The 13700-nt window shown below is 35.1% G+C and overlaps 1 protein-coding gene across 4 annotated transcripts in view; it reads left to right on the forward strand.

The window, feature by feature from the left end:
- Slf1 (SMC5-SMC6 complex localization factor 1) overlaps window positions 1-12965 on the forward strand; it is a 67338-nt gene extending 54373 nt beyond the window's left edge. For all 4 annotated transcript variants that reach the window (XM_063245352.1, XM_003479454.5, XM_063245353.1 and 1 more), the window contains 6 exons: window positions 4512-4645; window positions 5909-6072; window positions 6836-6966; window positions 8878-8970; window positions 9393-9575; window positions 11979-12965. In XM_063245352.1, the coding sequence (XP_063101422.1) occupies window positions 4512-4645; window positions 5909-6072; window positions 6836-6966; window positions 8878-8970; window positions 9393-9575; window positions 11979-12487 (1214 nt within the window). In that variant the 3' untranslated portion in view covers window positions 12488-12965. The remainder of the gene's footprint in view (window positions 1-4511; window positions 4646-5908; window positions 6073-6835; window positions 6967-8877; window positions 8971-9392; window positions 9576-11978) is intronic.
- The last annotated feature ends 735 nt before the right edge of the window (window positions 12966-13700 follow it).

The following is a 13700-nucleotide window of genomic DNA, read 5'->3' on the forward strand; positions in this document are numbered from 1 at the left end:
AGGTGATAGGTTGTTTCCATTGTGTAGTTTCAGTTCTTCAAAGAAACGTAATTTACTTTCTAGATTAGCCATAGGCGTGAAGTAATGAGCCTTACTGATGAGTTCTGTGTACTGTGCCTCAGCCTCAGTGCTTTCTGTACTCATGTTCTGAAGTTCCCTTTATTCTGAAGCAGGACATTGTGACCCCGTGATCAGTTTTGTGCTTAGTTTTCACACGCCAACTTTGATTTTATTTTGTTTTTAGTGCCACTGGGGATTGAACCCTGTGTCTTTTGCACTGAGCTACGTCCCTAGCCTATTATTATTGTTGTTACTATTATTATTATTATTATTATTATTATTATTATTATTGTCATTCTGGGAAAGGATATCAGTGAGCTGCCCGTGTTGAGTTTGGTCCATTATCCTCCTGCCTCAGCCTCCCAGGGTGCTGGGATTATAGATAGGCATGTGCCACGATACACAGCTTCACATGAAAAATGTAAGTCCCAGAAGTGTGAACCTTTGATTCTTTTGAGCTAAAACGTACCTTTAATGGTACCGTTGCAATCCTGTCAACACAATGGCAAGGCTCTGGTTTGATCACACCAATTTAAGTATTAATAACTAATACTTATTTAAGTATTAATTTAAAACTGGAGCTGAGCTTATTCGAATAGTTTTAAGGCTTTCCTTACTCTTCTCAAAACACACATGCATATTTGGTTCTTAGGTTTCATATTAGCCATAGCTGGGCTATCTAAAAATTTCTAACAAGTATTTTAAAACTGGTTCAAATTAATATTTTACTAGTTTTTTTGCTATTAATAAAGCTTGGTTTAACCTGGTCAAAAGACAGAAGTCAAGTGAGTACTTTAACCTTAAGAAAGCAGTGCCTTTTTTCTAGCTGATAAGCACAATAAAAAAGCAATTTGTTTATTCTAGTTGAATACCATACTTACTCTGCAAATGAACTAGTTTTTCTAATAATGACCTTTTATTTATATTCCTATACAGAAATTGAAAAGCCACCGTTAATGACATCTGTTTTCTTTTCTCTGGATATTCCCACATGTGGTTTTCTTTTCACTTTTTAACATGTGTCTGCACAGTTCTTTAGCTATCTGAGCTCTCTCTAATTCATTAGGAGAGGTCTTGTGGTCTAGCTGTTCTGTTCTTTCTACCTGCAGTTGAAGGTACTGATCTCTGCTCATATTTAAATCCATATTTAAATCTAATGCTTTCTGAAAAGTGAGGTATATTTCACAAGGCAACTAAAGCCCTTTTGTTTTTTCTTTTTGTTATGTGTTGTGTTGCATTGTTTTGTTTTGTTTTCAGAGGGGTGATAATGGGGGTCAAACCCAGGGGTGCAGTACCACTGAGGTATATCCCCAGTCCCTTTTGTTTTTCATTTGGTACAATATCTCAGTAAGTTGCTCAGTTGCCCAGCTTGGGCTTGAACTTGCAATCCTTTTGATGCTGGGATCACAGGCTGCACCTCTACACCTGACCAAAATGCTTCCTTCTTTCCATCCAGTCTTATATCCACCAGTTCCATATGGACACCACGCTCTTTTCTTTCTAAACACTTGAGACAGAAAAAGCTTCTTTAAAGCCATACAGTCTGAAATTTATTTTAATGCCTAATTGAAATCCTGATTATTGTCTTAAACTATTAGTTAGCAACTTTTTTTTAATGTAAAGTACAAGATCGATAGCATTTCTGGCTCTGAAGCCCTGTGTTCGCTTTCCCAGCTCCTCTGCAGTTGTGATAAGAAAGCAGCCGTGCGTGGTACATAAACAAATGAGCGTGGCTGGGAGCCAGGAAAACTTTGTTCATACAAGCAGCAAGCTGTAGTTTACTAATCCTTGGCAACTAATTTTTTCTGCTGTTTCAGTGGGAAAGAAAACATACCATTAAAATTTATTACATTTTTTATAACTTGAGAACATTAATAAAACTCCTTTGGCCTAAGATAATATCATTATCTTTCTCAGATACTTTTTCTAAACTTTTATTCAATTTTGCTTTTTCATCTATTTTAATCTCTTTCCATCCTTCAGATGTCTTCCATAAATATACATCTTTGTATTTTTACTGATTGTCTCAGTAAAAATCTTTGTATTCTTATTATTCATCCAACAAATTGATACTGGCATTCTACGCATCAGCTTAGATACGTCATATATGTAGTAAAGTTAGAACATGAAACGTAGTGTTTGCTCCTTTGGAACTTTCAGTGAGAGAGGCAGTCTATAATTAAGTTAATGTATCATTATGCATCTTTGAAGCATAGTACTCTGCACAAGAAAACTAGGTGCTGAGATTAGAAACTGACTTTCTAGTGAGTGGTTATGGGATGCAGGGCAAGCAGAAGTTTGGCAGAGTCATGGGACAGTATTCCAGTCACAAGACATGGACCAAAGCTCAAAGGAAGAAAGGAAGGAGGAAAGAAGGAAGAAAGAAAGGAAAGAAAGAAGCAAGGAAGGAAGGAAGAAGCGGGTTTCTGTGGGGCCTCTTGGCAGCTTTCTAAAAGATTGTCCTGGATTGGCTTTCTATAATGACTTACTGATATCTGCCACTCATTCATTCATCTGTCAAGTACTAAATGTATTTTCTGTAGTGGCATACATTTTCTGAGGGCTAGAAAAATGACTCTGTTCTTGAAAGTCTTACAGAAGGGTCAAATGTTGCATGTTCTTGTGTCCATCTTTTATTTATCATTACCTGGTAATGTGTAGATCCATTTTTGGTATGCATTTCTAGGCCTTTTCTTAGGTGAGTAATCTATGATAAGTTCCATTGTGCGATTATCTCCTGCAAATTCTGCAGTACATGCCATCTCTGCTTTGCTTCTGCCTATGTTAAAAAGTCAATTCATGGGTTGGGGATTTAGCTCAGCGGCTCAAGTGCTTGCCTGATAAGTGCAAGGTCGTGAGTTCAGTCTCTGGTACCAAAAATTAAAACAAAAGTCAATTCATTAAACTGTGATGATAGGGTTTAGTGGGTAGTGATAGGTTGTAAATGACCTCTTTCTCATTTCCAGCTCTTAAAAACTGTACCTCTGAAGGGGCTCTTTGGAAAGGGATTGTGAGGTCAGCAGCCCTCTGTTTGGGTCCAAGGAATCTGGTTAACTTCTGCCTGGAGCCATTTGTCAAAGGTTTAAAGACTCCCACACAGCAGTCCTCGGCTGACACCAGCCGCAGGTGTCTTTAGTTAAGGCAAAGTTTCGCAGCCTAGACACTGATTAGATTTTGGCTGGCTACCTATTTGTTGTTGGGAGCTGTGCTGCACACTGTGGGATGTCAACTAATCCTAATAGCATTCCCTACTTCAGTGTGACAACCAGGCATTCCCTGGGAGCAAAAGCCTCCCCTCTTCCTTGAGAACTCACAGTCATGGATCAAGGCCTACAAGGCCACCAGAGCGTCAGCTTTTTGTGCAAGTGTGTAAGCAGGGCGTGCACTGGGTCTCTGCAGTCTCTTCCATCCAAAGGAACTCCATTCCTGAGGAGAAAGGTCAAATTTTATTCTCGCAATCAGCTTTATTAGCATTCAGTCTCATTTTTAAAATATAGTGACTTAATGCTTGTCATTTTAATTCTTTTCATCTGCTGTTTATCATGTTTATTTTGCTAATTTTGACTTATTTGTTCTGTTTATAGTTAGCCCATCTCATCAAATAATACCACAACTTTATAATATACTATTTTTAATTCTTTCAGTATCTTATTAATTGGTCTTATTCTTTAATTACAATTCCATTGTATTATCCATTGTGTTGCTTATATAGAGAATTCATAACATTAAAGAGATTACCTGAGAAACAATCACTCTAGTACTTTATCACTTTCCATTCCTGTGCATATTAATCCATTTCCATCTTACTGGAGCACTTGTGGTTTGGGGGCAGAAGACATTTGAGTATCTTGGTAGTGTCATCATTAAAAATTACTCCAGAGTATTAGTGAGTACGAACTTCGTATGAAATCCTTATACATCATCTTGTCTTATGTCCGCCTTCTTTGCTTTGTGCCTCTCTTTTGAATGACATGGTTCATGAGTCTCATCAGAGGAAGTGGTCTAAGTCCTCTCCCGTCAGCTCAAGACACATTATTGTGAATTGAGTACATTTGTATTTACAACATGTGTTTAAAAACTTAAAAACTGATTTTCCAAAAGAGCAAGCCTATCGTGAGAACAGACCCTTAATGTCAATTATAAAGTGTAGTGATAAAATCCCATGTTTCTTGAGATACTCATAATTGTCTACCTACTCCATGTACATGTAATTTTAAGACCTTCATTTGAAGGAATAATAAGTAATTATTTGTTTTCAAATGTAAGAACATGTTCCATAAAAACTTGTCTCTCAAAAGATATAGGAAAATCACATATGTTCTTGTGGTTTAAAATTATATGGATATAGGAATCCTCAGTTAATGGAATGAAATCCACTGGGAAATAGTCTATAGAAAAAAATTGTATAGGATGCAGCAATAACCATATTTACTTCTCTTGCTTTCCTGCAGACTTTTCTTCACAAGAACTAGAGGTTTTCATTTGCTCCTTTTCTTCCTCCTGGCTTCAAATGTTTGTTGCGGAAGCAGTCTTTAAAAAGTATTTCTTCAGTACTTCTTCCGAACTGCTTTCTCTTCAGAAAATGGTAAGCATTGCTCTCTAATAGCACTTTGCATTTCTGAAATATGAGTTCATGAATTCAGTTTTAGAATATTCCTAGTTATTTCTAATAAGTAGGTAGCGCATAATTCATAAAACTACCCATAAAAGACCTGGTATTTTTCTGTCTCAAAAATACATTAATGAATAGACATTTTAGTTGTTTTTTAGATTAACTGTTGGTAACAAAAATGACATAAGAATCTTTATTTTCTAATCACTTGACATAATATAAAAGATTATTATTTTAAACTAGATCCAAAAGAATTCTGTGTGCTGTTTAATGGTGATTAAATAGGGAAACATGTACGTGGTATGACTTGGGTATATATACATGAAGTTACATTTGATCTATGGTTTTCCAGTTTTGTCTCGGCCATTTTTTGGTACTATTAAGATCTGATATCTCCAGCAGTTCCCCCACCAAATGAGAAAAAGTTTAATCCAGCATGCTGGCACATGCCTGCAAGTCTCAGCACTCTGAGAGGCTGAGGCAGGCATACCACAAGTTTAGACCCAGTCCAAGCAACTTGGTGGATTAGCAAAACCCTGTCTCAAAATTATAAATATAAAAAGGGCCACAAGGCAGCTCACAGTGAAGGCCCTGAATTGTATTCCCAGTATTGAAAAAGGAAAAAATGGAGGGAGAGAGAAAAGGAAAGAAAAGAATTTACTGGTGAGATTAGGCAAATTGTGTTTGCAATAGTTATTACCTTTAAGGACATTTTTGCTCTTTATTCTATTTATCCCAGATTTATTTTCTGTTAAGATTATTATTTATGAAAATAGAAATGACAAATGTCAAAATTACACAAAATCAAAAATAGAAAACTTGGAGCACTCTGGGGGCTTGAGGCAGGAGCATCACAAGTTGGTACTAAGCCTGTGTAACTTAGGCAAAAATAAAAATGAAAAGGCCTGAGAAATGTAGTTCAATGCGAAGGCCTTGGATTCAGTCTCCAGTGCTAGAAAAACGAAACAACAAAACAAAAACAGCTTTCTTATTGAGTTCAGAAGAAATAATTAGTTTTGAGAAGGTATTTTTCTTGTGTACATGATACCGTTTTACTGCCAAGGAATAGCAATTTTCATCGTATTTTATCATGTTCAAACAATATTGGGTGGCAACCACGGTGGAGAAATTTGAAAAAAAAAATTCAAGCAAATTTAATGGTTAAATGAATGAAGTGATTTCTTTTGATTGCTGTCTTCGTAGTTAAAAAAGCAATATAACACTATTTTGCAACAGGTAAATTGCTACTTGCCAGCTTTGGGGAAAACCACTGTGCACAGAGCTGAGAAGGCACATTTACCAAAGAAAACAGGACAGCGATCTAGCCTGGAGTGTCAGAGAGCCTTACTGATGCTGAATGGTGCGAAGCAAAAGCAGGCGGAAGGGCCGCCCAGGTTACCGTAAGTGATGCCCCCACCTGGCCGAGCTGTGTTTGCAGAACCACCCTTGCTGACACCCATCAAAGCTCTAGGTTCCCTGTGGAGCTGTCTCAGTTGTGTTGATTAGAGGAAAACTCGGTTTTAAACCTGTCAGAGTACATGACCCACATTCTTTTCTTTCTGTAACTCAAGGAACATACTTGATAACCACTTCTCTGAAAAAATTATTCATTAAATTCTTAGGTTATACAAGTTTTGTCTTGGATTTGAGTTAGTACTTTTCTATAATAAAATGAGATTTCAGAATGCATGATCATGCAGTATAGTCTAAATCTTCATTCCAGCTTCCCCCACGTGAGGAATCTTCCCCTACGTGCGAGCTGTAGAAGATTCAGAAAGCCTGAAATGTTCTTGAGAGGGAGAAGAGAGTAGGATCACTATATGAAAACAAGAATGGGAGACAGAAGCCTCCATTCTAAACTTAGTCTTTGCTTTATTTTTCTCTGTATGATGTGTTTGTTCACCTTTTTACGTATCATTTTATATTCATAAACTGATTCTCAGTGGGGAGATGGGGGATTAGGCTATTAAAATGAAAGATAATGCATGAAAATATTTTCCTTGTAGTTGAAATATACTTTAAAATTTAGGAAAAATAAAGATTGAATGAGTAAGAGAGTTTAAATTAAAACAAGACTAGATTTTAAAAAAAAAAGAAGAACTAATATATGCTGGCGTGCCTTGCTGAAAAACAAGCTTTCGTTATATCTTTCTTGCCTTTCAGAGAGCTGAATCTTGCTAAATGTTCTCCATCATTAAAAAGATTAAAAAAGAAGTCAGAAGGAGAATCACCATGCTCCAAGGAGAATTACCCCAATCTTAAAAAGATGAATATTCACAAAACTAACCTAAAAGGTATTCCAAATATCTAAATTACTCTAAGAACTCTTCATGGTTGTAGTCAGTACTTGCAAATTTCACACACTTGTCCTGATGAATGCTTGCACTTAAATATTGGATTAAGTCCAGAAATACCTTCCTAGATAAGAGTATTGTTTTCTTCAACTGTCATTTATACAAAGAAAGTGATCACTTAATAGCCAGTGTAACAGAGCATCCCTCTCCTTCTCCCCCTGCCCTTGCAGATTCTAAATCCGGTGTGCTCCACTTACTGAGCTCATTCCAGACTTGCCCGCCTTACTTGTCTATTCCACCTCAACCTGTGCTGTTAAGATCAGTGTCTTCTGATTTGAAAGTATAATTCAGTCTTCATTTCTTTCAGTACTAGACATTTTGTGAACAAAGAGTGAGGAGAAGGCTATGTTACATAGCTGTGTTAAGCATATGGGCTCTTTTCTTCTAGGCACTGAGCCCAGACTATGAAATGTGTTTGGCTTTTGGTTCTAACTGTACTGGAACCTAAGTACCTAAAGGGTGGAATAACAAGAATAACGTAATAATTCACTCTGGGAACTCTTTTACCTAGATGCCTCCTAATGCACAAGTATAGATTGTTTTCAGAGAGTCTATATTTGGCTGAGTCTCTTGTTTATAATGTTTTTAATATACACATTAACATGATACCCATAGAATTAAGGAGTTAAACCTCTTACAGTGTTTCTACATAAGTTCGTAAATTGTTTATCACAAACTCAATAACTGCATATGTGGTTCAAAATATGATAAATATATTAGATGAGAACTCAGATATTAACCACAAATCAGTGTCCTTTTTCTTTATTTTATTGTTTCAGAAAGTCAGATGAATATGAATGACTTTAGGCTGAACAGTAGAAGGAACTGGGAGAAAGGAAAGGGACTGTGAAATAGAGAAAGGCGTGAAAAGCTTTTCTATGCATATAAAAAGAAATGTTTTAGTAGAAGTTACAGAGATAATCTATAAAAACTGAACACTGTAAAAATGAGCTGCTTAGTATTTTATAGCAAGAATAAATATGATTCACTATTTCACTTTGTTTCCCAAGCAGTCACTTTTAGGTTTTTAAATTTTTTTCCCTTGTATCAAATTATCACTTATATTTGACTGATCTTGGTTATAACAGAGATGGATATAGATAATTTTGGCCAGTAGCTACTAATTGCATCTTTCCTACAAAAAACTTTGCCATTCTATTTGTTACTCTTGTTCAGCTTTAAATGGTACTAGGGGTTTGTGTGTGTGTGTGCGCGCGCGCGCGTGTGTGTGTGTGTGTGTGTGTGTGTGTGTGTGTGGTGTTTATATTAAGATGCCTCCATTTCTCCCTCTCTGTGCTGCTGTAGCCAAGCCAGACAGCCTATTGAGAAGCAGCAAACCATCTGTTAATGGATTTGAAGTTCTGAATTATACTTGAGTGTGTAGAGGCACTCATGCTTAGCCAGAAACATGCATTTGAATTAAGCTATAAATGCTGTATAAAAAAGAGCCATATATTTAACGCAGGTTCATGAATAAATTTAAGAGAGGGCAATTGCACTCTAAACTTTTATTGCTGCAAAACCCAGTGTTTTTGGTGTTCTCTGATCATTTGGGGATTTTATAGCAGGATTGAAGCTTTAACCCTTGAACTAGGGTGAGACAATGCCGGTGTTAAACCTTTTGCTATGGAATCTCATTGCTGAGTTGCCGATGGAACAGAAGCTCTATGGATTGGTGGGCTGCTTCTTCCCCCACCCCTTTCAATGGAAGAAATGTTCAAACCAGCCAGAGGAAAACTTAGTAAATAATTTTCTGGCCTGAGTCCAGATCTCCAAGTTCATGCCCTTTGATTATTTTCCTTAGTTGATATCTTGTCTTCTCTGGAATAACCTATCAATTTTTTATGGCAGGAGAAACAGCCCTGCACAGGGCTTGCATAAGCAACAAAGTGGACAAATTGATTTTACTTCTATCTGTGCCAGGAATAGACATCAATGTTAAAGGTAAGTTCTAAATCTTTTTGTCTTCATCCAGTGTCTTAATATTTGTGGTGTAATAGTTTTATGTCATGTGAAGAAAAATAGTTTAAATAAATTTACTTGGGTTATTTCTAAAATACTGCCATTAAAGAAACCAAGAAATCAGTGTGCTAATGATTTATAGATAATGATACAAAAATGTTTTGTTGCTTATGTTTGGTCATATCCCAGCATTATCACTTTAAAATTGGTTTTAATTATTTTAGTGTATTTTTCTTAAATATAAGGATGTGATTGTACCTTGAGCATTTTATCAAATTTTTTTTTTTTTTTTTTAATATGAAGTACCTACAAAGTCATCCTGTTGAGAGGAGGAGAATATCAGTACTTTGTGACCTAAAGTCCTACTTCTGCTCTTTTAAAACTTGCCTTGATTTCTAATTTAGACAATGCTGGCTGGACGCCTTTGCATGAAGCCTGTAACTATGGCAACACAGTGTGTGTCCAGGAAATTTTGCAACGTTGTCCAGAGGTAGATCTGCTCACTCAAGTGGACGGGGTGACTCCTTTGCATGACGCACTGTCCAACGGACATGTGGAAATTGGCAAGCTGCTGCTGCAGCACGGGGGTAAGTGCATTTATGCTAAACGAGTCTCAAGAAATTAGCAAGGATTTTGATGAATCTGTCAGAAACAGATAGCATTTTATATTTAAAATCTGTTAGGAAAGATGCTTTTATTTTGTAATAATGAAAAGTAATGGAAAAATGTCTCCTAGAATGTAACCACCCTTTACTAGTAGTGATAAAGCCCTTTCATAATATGTATGTCTGCACACATGTATATATTATTCAGCCTAGTCAGGTTCATGTTTGAGTGTATGTTTTTAATTGAATGCTTTTGTTTTAAATATTAATCATTTTACTTAATGTATGTAGTATCTTTTTGAACTAGTCATTTCTGAAAGCTTATTCATAGAGGAATATAAATGTTCAGTGTGATTATTTAGATTTTGTTTATTCTTTAATTCCTACATATAACTGCTTACTCAATATTATTTTTATGAGATATTTCTTCAGATTATGGAAAAGATAGATTAGAATATTTTTCTTCATTCGTATTTTGCAGTCAATTAAGGTAGAATAGGAAAACTAAAATGATAACAGCTTATGTAGGGATTCTGCAAAGAAGGTAACTTAAGCTGAATATTCATCTGCTTTTTCTATTGAGTTTTGATCTTTGCTTTTAGCAAGCCCCTACCTCTTAGTGACATTCTTGTATCTTGAATACTATAAATTTTACACCAAAATCTTCTAGCCGATTTGTGTTTTAAAAAGAAAAACAAAGGAAAGCTCATGACTGGCTTATAATACAAAGATTTGTGTAAATTTCTTATCGCTTTTGTTTTAATTTCTGCAGAATTTAACTTGATTTTATCCTATAATTAAACTAGTTCTGCATAAAAATAAGAAGCATATTTTCACTAGATGTTGTTTGTGCTGTACATATGAATCTGTACCTAAGAAAGGTTGTATAGTAAAGATAGCTTAAGAATCCGTTGGGTTATTTATAGTCTTCTCCTGCCCCCTAAAGGCCTGTTGGTTTTACTAGGACCACTTCATAATAATCAATATATTTTTCAGTTCTTCTGCCTTTTTAACATAATATTCTGCCACCTAAATGTTTTATTTTTCTACTCCTGTATCTTCTATTGAATTGTATATCTGATGTTGGCTTAAGCCAAGATTTGATTTTGCTTCAAATAGTGTAAGTGATAGAAAGCCATGATTTGTGTTAAGTCTAGCTCTTTAATAGAGTTTACAGTTATACCAATGAACATGATTTTACTAGTGAAGAGTAGTAAATGGATGCGTTCCTTGCCCTAGGGGAGCAAATCTACGTGCTGTTGCATTATCAAGGTCCTCTGGCAGTCATGCAGACTTGTTTTCCCTTTTCTGGGTGAGGACCAGTCACGTGATTAGACATCATTGTGATAACAATTATCTATTTATTGTCAGGCACTCATCTTGGAGAGTAATAATCAGGAGTATATGCTGCTAAAATCATTTTAGATATCTGTATATTTTTTAACAGTAATGACTTTGAGCTTTTTAAGGATATAAATTCATGGAAAATAATCTAATGTTGACTTAAAAATCTTGTTCCCATAAATCATAATCTCATGTTCATTACACATATGATCAGCGTCCTTACAGGTGTTCTAGCAGTTACCTTGTAGTCTTTCTGACAATATGGTGTCATGGTAGGATTTTCTGATTGTCCACAAGTACTAAAACCTTTTTATCCCTTGTAACATTTTTATGACTGAGTACGTGACTAATTACAAGATTTGTTTGACAGAGGTACAAAGTACTTCCGTATTTTCCTGTGTGACCGAATACTGTGTCATCTTTTTGTTCCTCTCACACCTACTCCCTAGGGTACTCTCTAGGATGACTTTGCATTCAGAACTAAGTAGGTGGTTAGATGGGTTCAACTTGGATAAGATCTGTGTTTGATCCAGAATTCACCATTTTTTATGAATTAGTTACCAATACTAAAATCAAACATTACACAAAGGAGAAATAGAGAATATATTCTATTTCTGTACAAAGTTTGTAATCTTGCAATACTGCCAGACTTGCTTATCAGCAGTGGAAGGGGACAGTACCTTCTTCTCCTGGTAGTACTACAAGATAGCCCTAACTATTATACAGATTTGAAGATAAATGTATTTAGTTAGTTTCTTCTGGGACCCCATAGTTCATAAAGCTTCACAAACACTTTCTATATTGTTTATTTGAAGTGTGCACTTTTAGGTAAGCTTTATAAGAGAATTGACTAGAATTTGTTTAAGTGTACCTTAATTAGGTAATAAATATGTTTGACCATTAATTATTATGTCAACATGAATTAATACATTTTGATAAACAGAGCCTTGAGTTCTTTGGGGAAAAAGAGAAAGGAAACAGCTGTTAAACTGCCAAAATAAAATGTTGTACCCCTAACATGGTACCTTTTCTGTTTCTCAGGCCCAGTGCTTTTACAGCAGAGAAATTCTAAAGGGGAATTGCCCTTGGATTACGTGTTGTCACCTCAAATCAAGGAGGAGCTGTTTGCTATTACAAAAATAGAAGATACAGTGGAGAACTTTCATGCACAAACAGAGAAACATTATTACCACCAGCGACTTGAATTTGGTTCATTTTTACTTAGTAGGATGTTGCTAAATTTTTGTTCAATTTTTGATTTGTCTTCAGAGTTCATCTTAGCTTTCAAAGGGTTAACTCATCCAAAGGAGCCATTTATGGCTTATAAAAGTTATAAAGAAACCACCAGTAATCGCACTGACTGGCTATTGGATCTTTATAATAGAAATATAAAGACATTGCAGGAGCTCCCAAATGTTTTGAAGGAACTGCCTGAGAATTTGAAATTGTGTCCTGGAGTGCACACTGAGGCCTTACTGGTGACTTTGGAAGTGATGTGTCGGTCACAGAATTTTCACGATGGTGCCAAAAAGTATGAGTCAAGTTTCTAAATGTGTTCCGATTGAAGTATAGACTTCAGAGTTTACCGACAAATACTAATTTGATTTATTTATTACCTGACTATTCAGATTTGCTAAATTTTAAAGACCCTTGCCAGATTTCTGCAAAATAAAGGATAAGCTTCTATTTCCAGGATACAAAATTTGATTAAGAAGTTTTTTTAAAAAATAGTTTTATTTGATTTTATTAATCTTTTATTAACAAACCACTTTTATTACTTTTCTTCCTTGAAATGACATTATTTATTTATATTGTAATGTAAAAAGTTAATTTAAATGTTTTTTAAAGTCAAAACGTAAAAAACTTCTAGGTGTCCTGGGTCTTAACATCCTGGTAAAGACACTCAGAAAATGTGTATCTATACACCTGTAATACCCTGTTTCTTCTCTATATAGGCTAATGAGCTAAAATATGGTTTTAATTTTGTGTGTTTCTAAAATAAACATTTCTAAAATTTAAAATAATAAATATTCTTTTGGTATTTTAATGCAGTTAATATACAAAGTCTAACATTTTAGTCCCTCGATCTGTTTTACTTTAGCAGTTCATGTACCAAACTTATTATTACTTCATGCAACAAATATTAAGTGAAAACATTTTGCTGCCTAATGTTTTATTAAATATTAACATTAAAAATGGAATCTAAGTAATAGAAGCCAGGTTATCTAAAACTCGGAATGTGCAATATGGATTTTCAGAGTGAAAATGTTCCAATTGGTAGTTTTTTCCTAATAGCAACTTATAGTAAAACAAAAAGACAGGGCATGGATAATAGCCACTTTTGAAATCGGGGTGCTTCACTAGTGGGAATAAGTGATACAGCTGGAAAAGAAACATTAAAACTTCCATTTAGCTTTTATGTAACTAAGTGATGATCTCATAGCAATTAATCTGCTAAAGGCACATATATTAGTTTTATCTTGGAAATAGATCCTTTAATGAGATACAAGTGCTCACTATCTTATTATAGGGGTTATAATCTAAATTGAAAACTGCTATTCTAGCATATCAGTTCTGATTTTAAAAATCAAGTTTTCCTATATTTTAAAATAGTTTTTAACTTACACTATAAAGAATATTAGTTTCTGTTTAACCTTCAAATATGACATCATGCCAGTCTTTTTATTAATCTGCCAAAGTTTTAAAGAAACCCTGTGTGTCAGGGAGACTTTAAAGTGTTCAAAGAGATAATGAATAAGAATA

This window comes from Cavia porcellus, unplaced genomic scaffold, assembly GCF_034190915.1.
Source record: "Cavia porcellus strain 051 isolate PalLab524CR breed Dunkin Hartley unplaced genomic scaffold, mCavPor4.1 scaffold_2, whole genome shotgun sequence".
In the NCBI taxonomy this organism is placed as follows: Eukaryota; Metazoa; Chordata; class Mammalia; order Rodentia; family Caviidae; genus Cavia; species Cavia porcellus.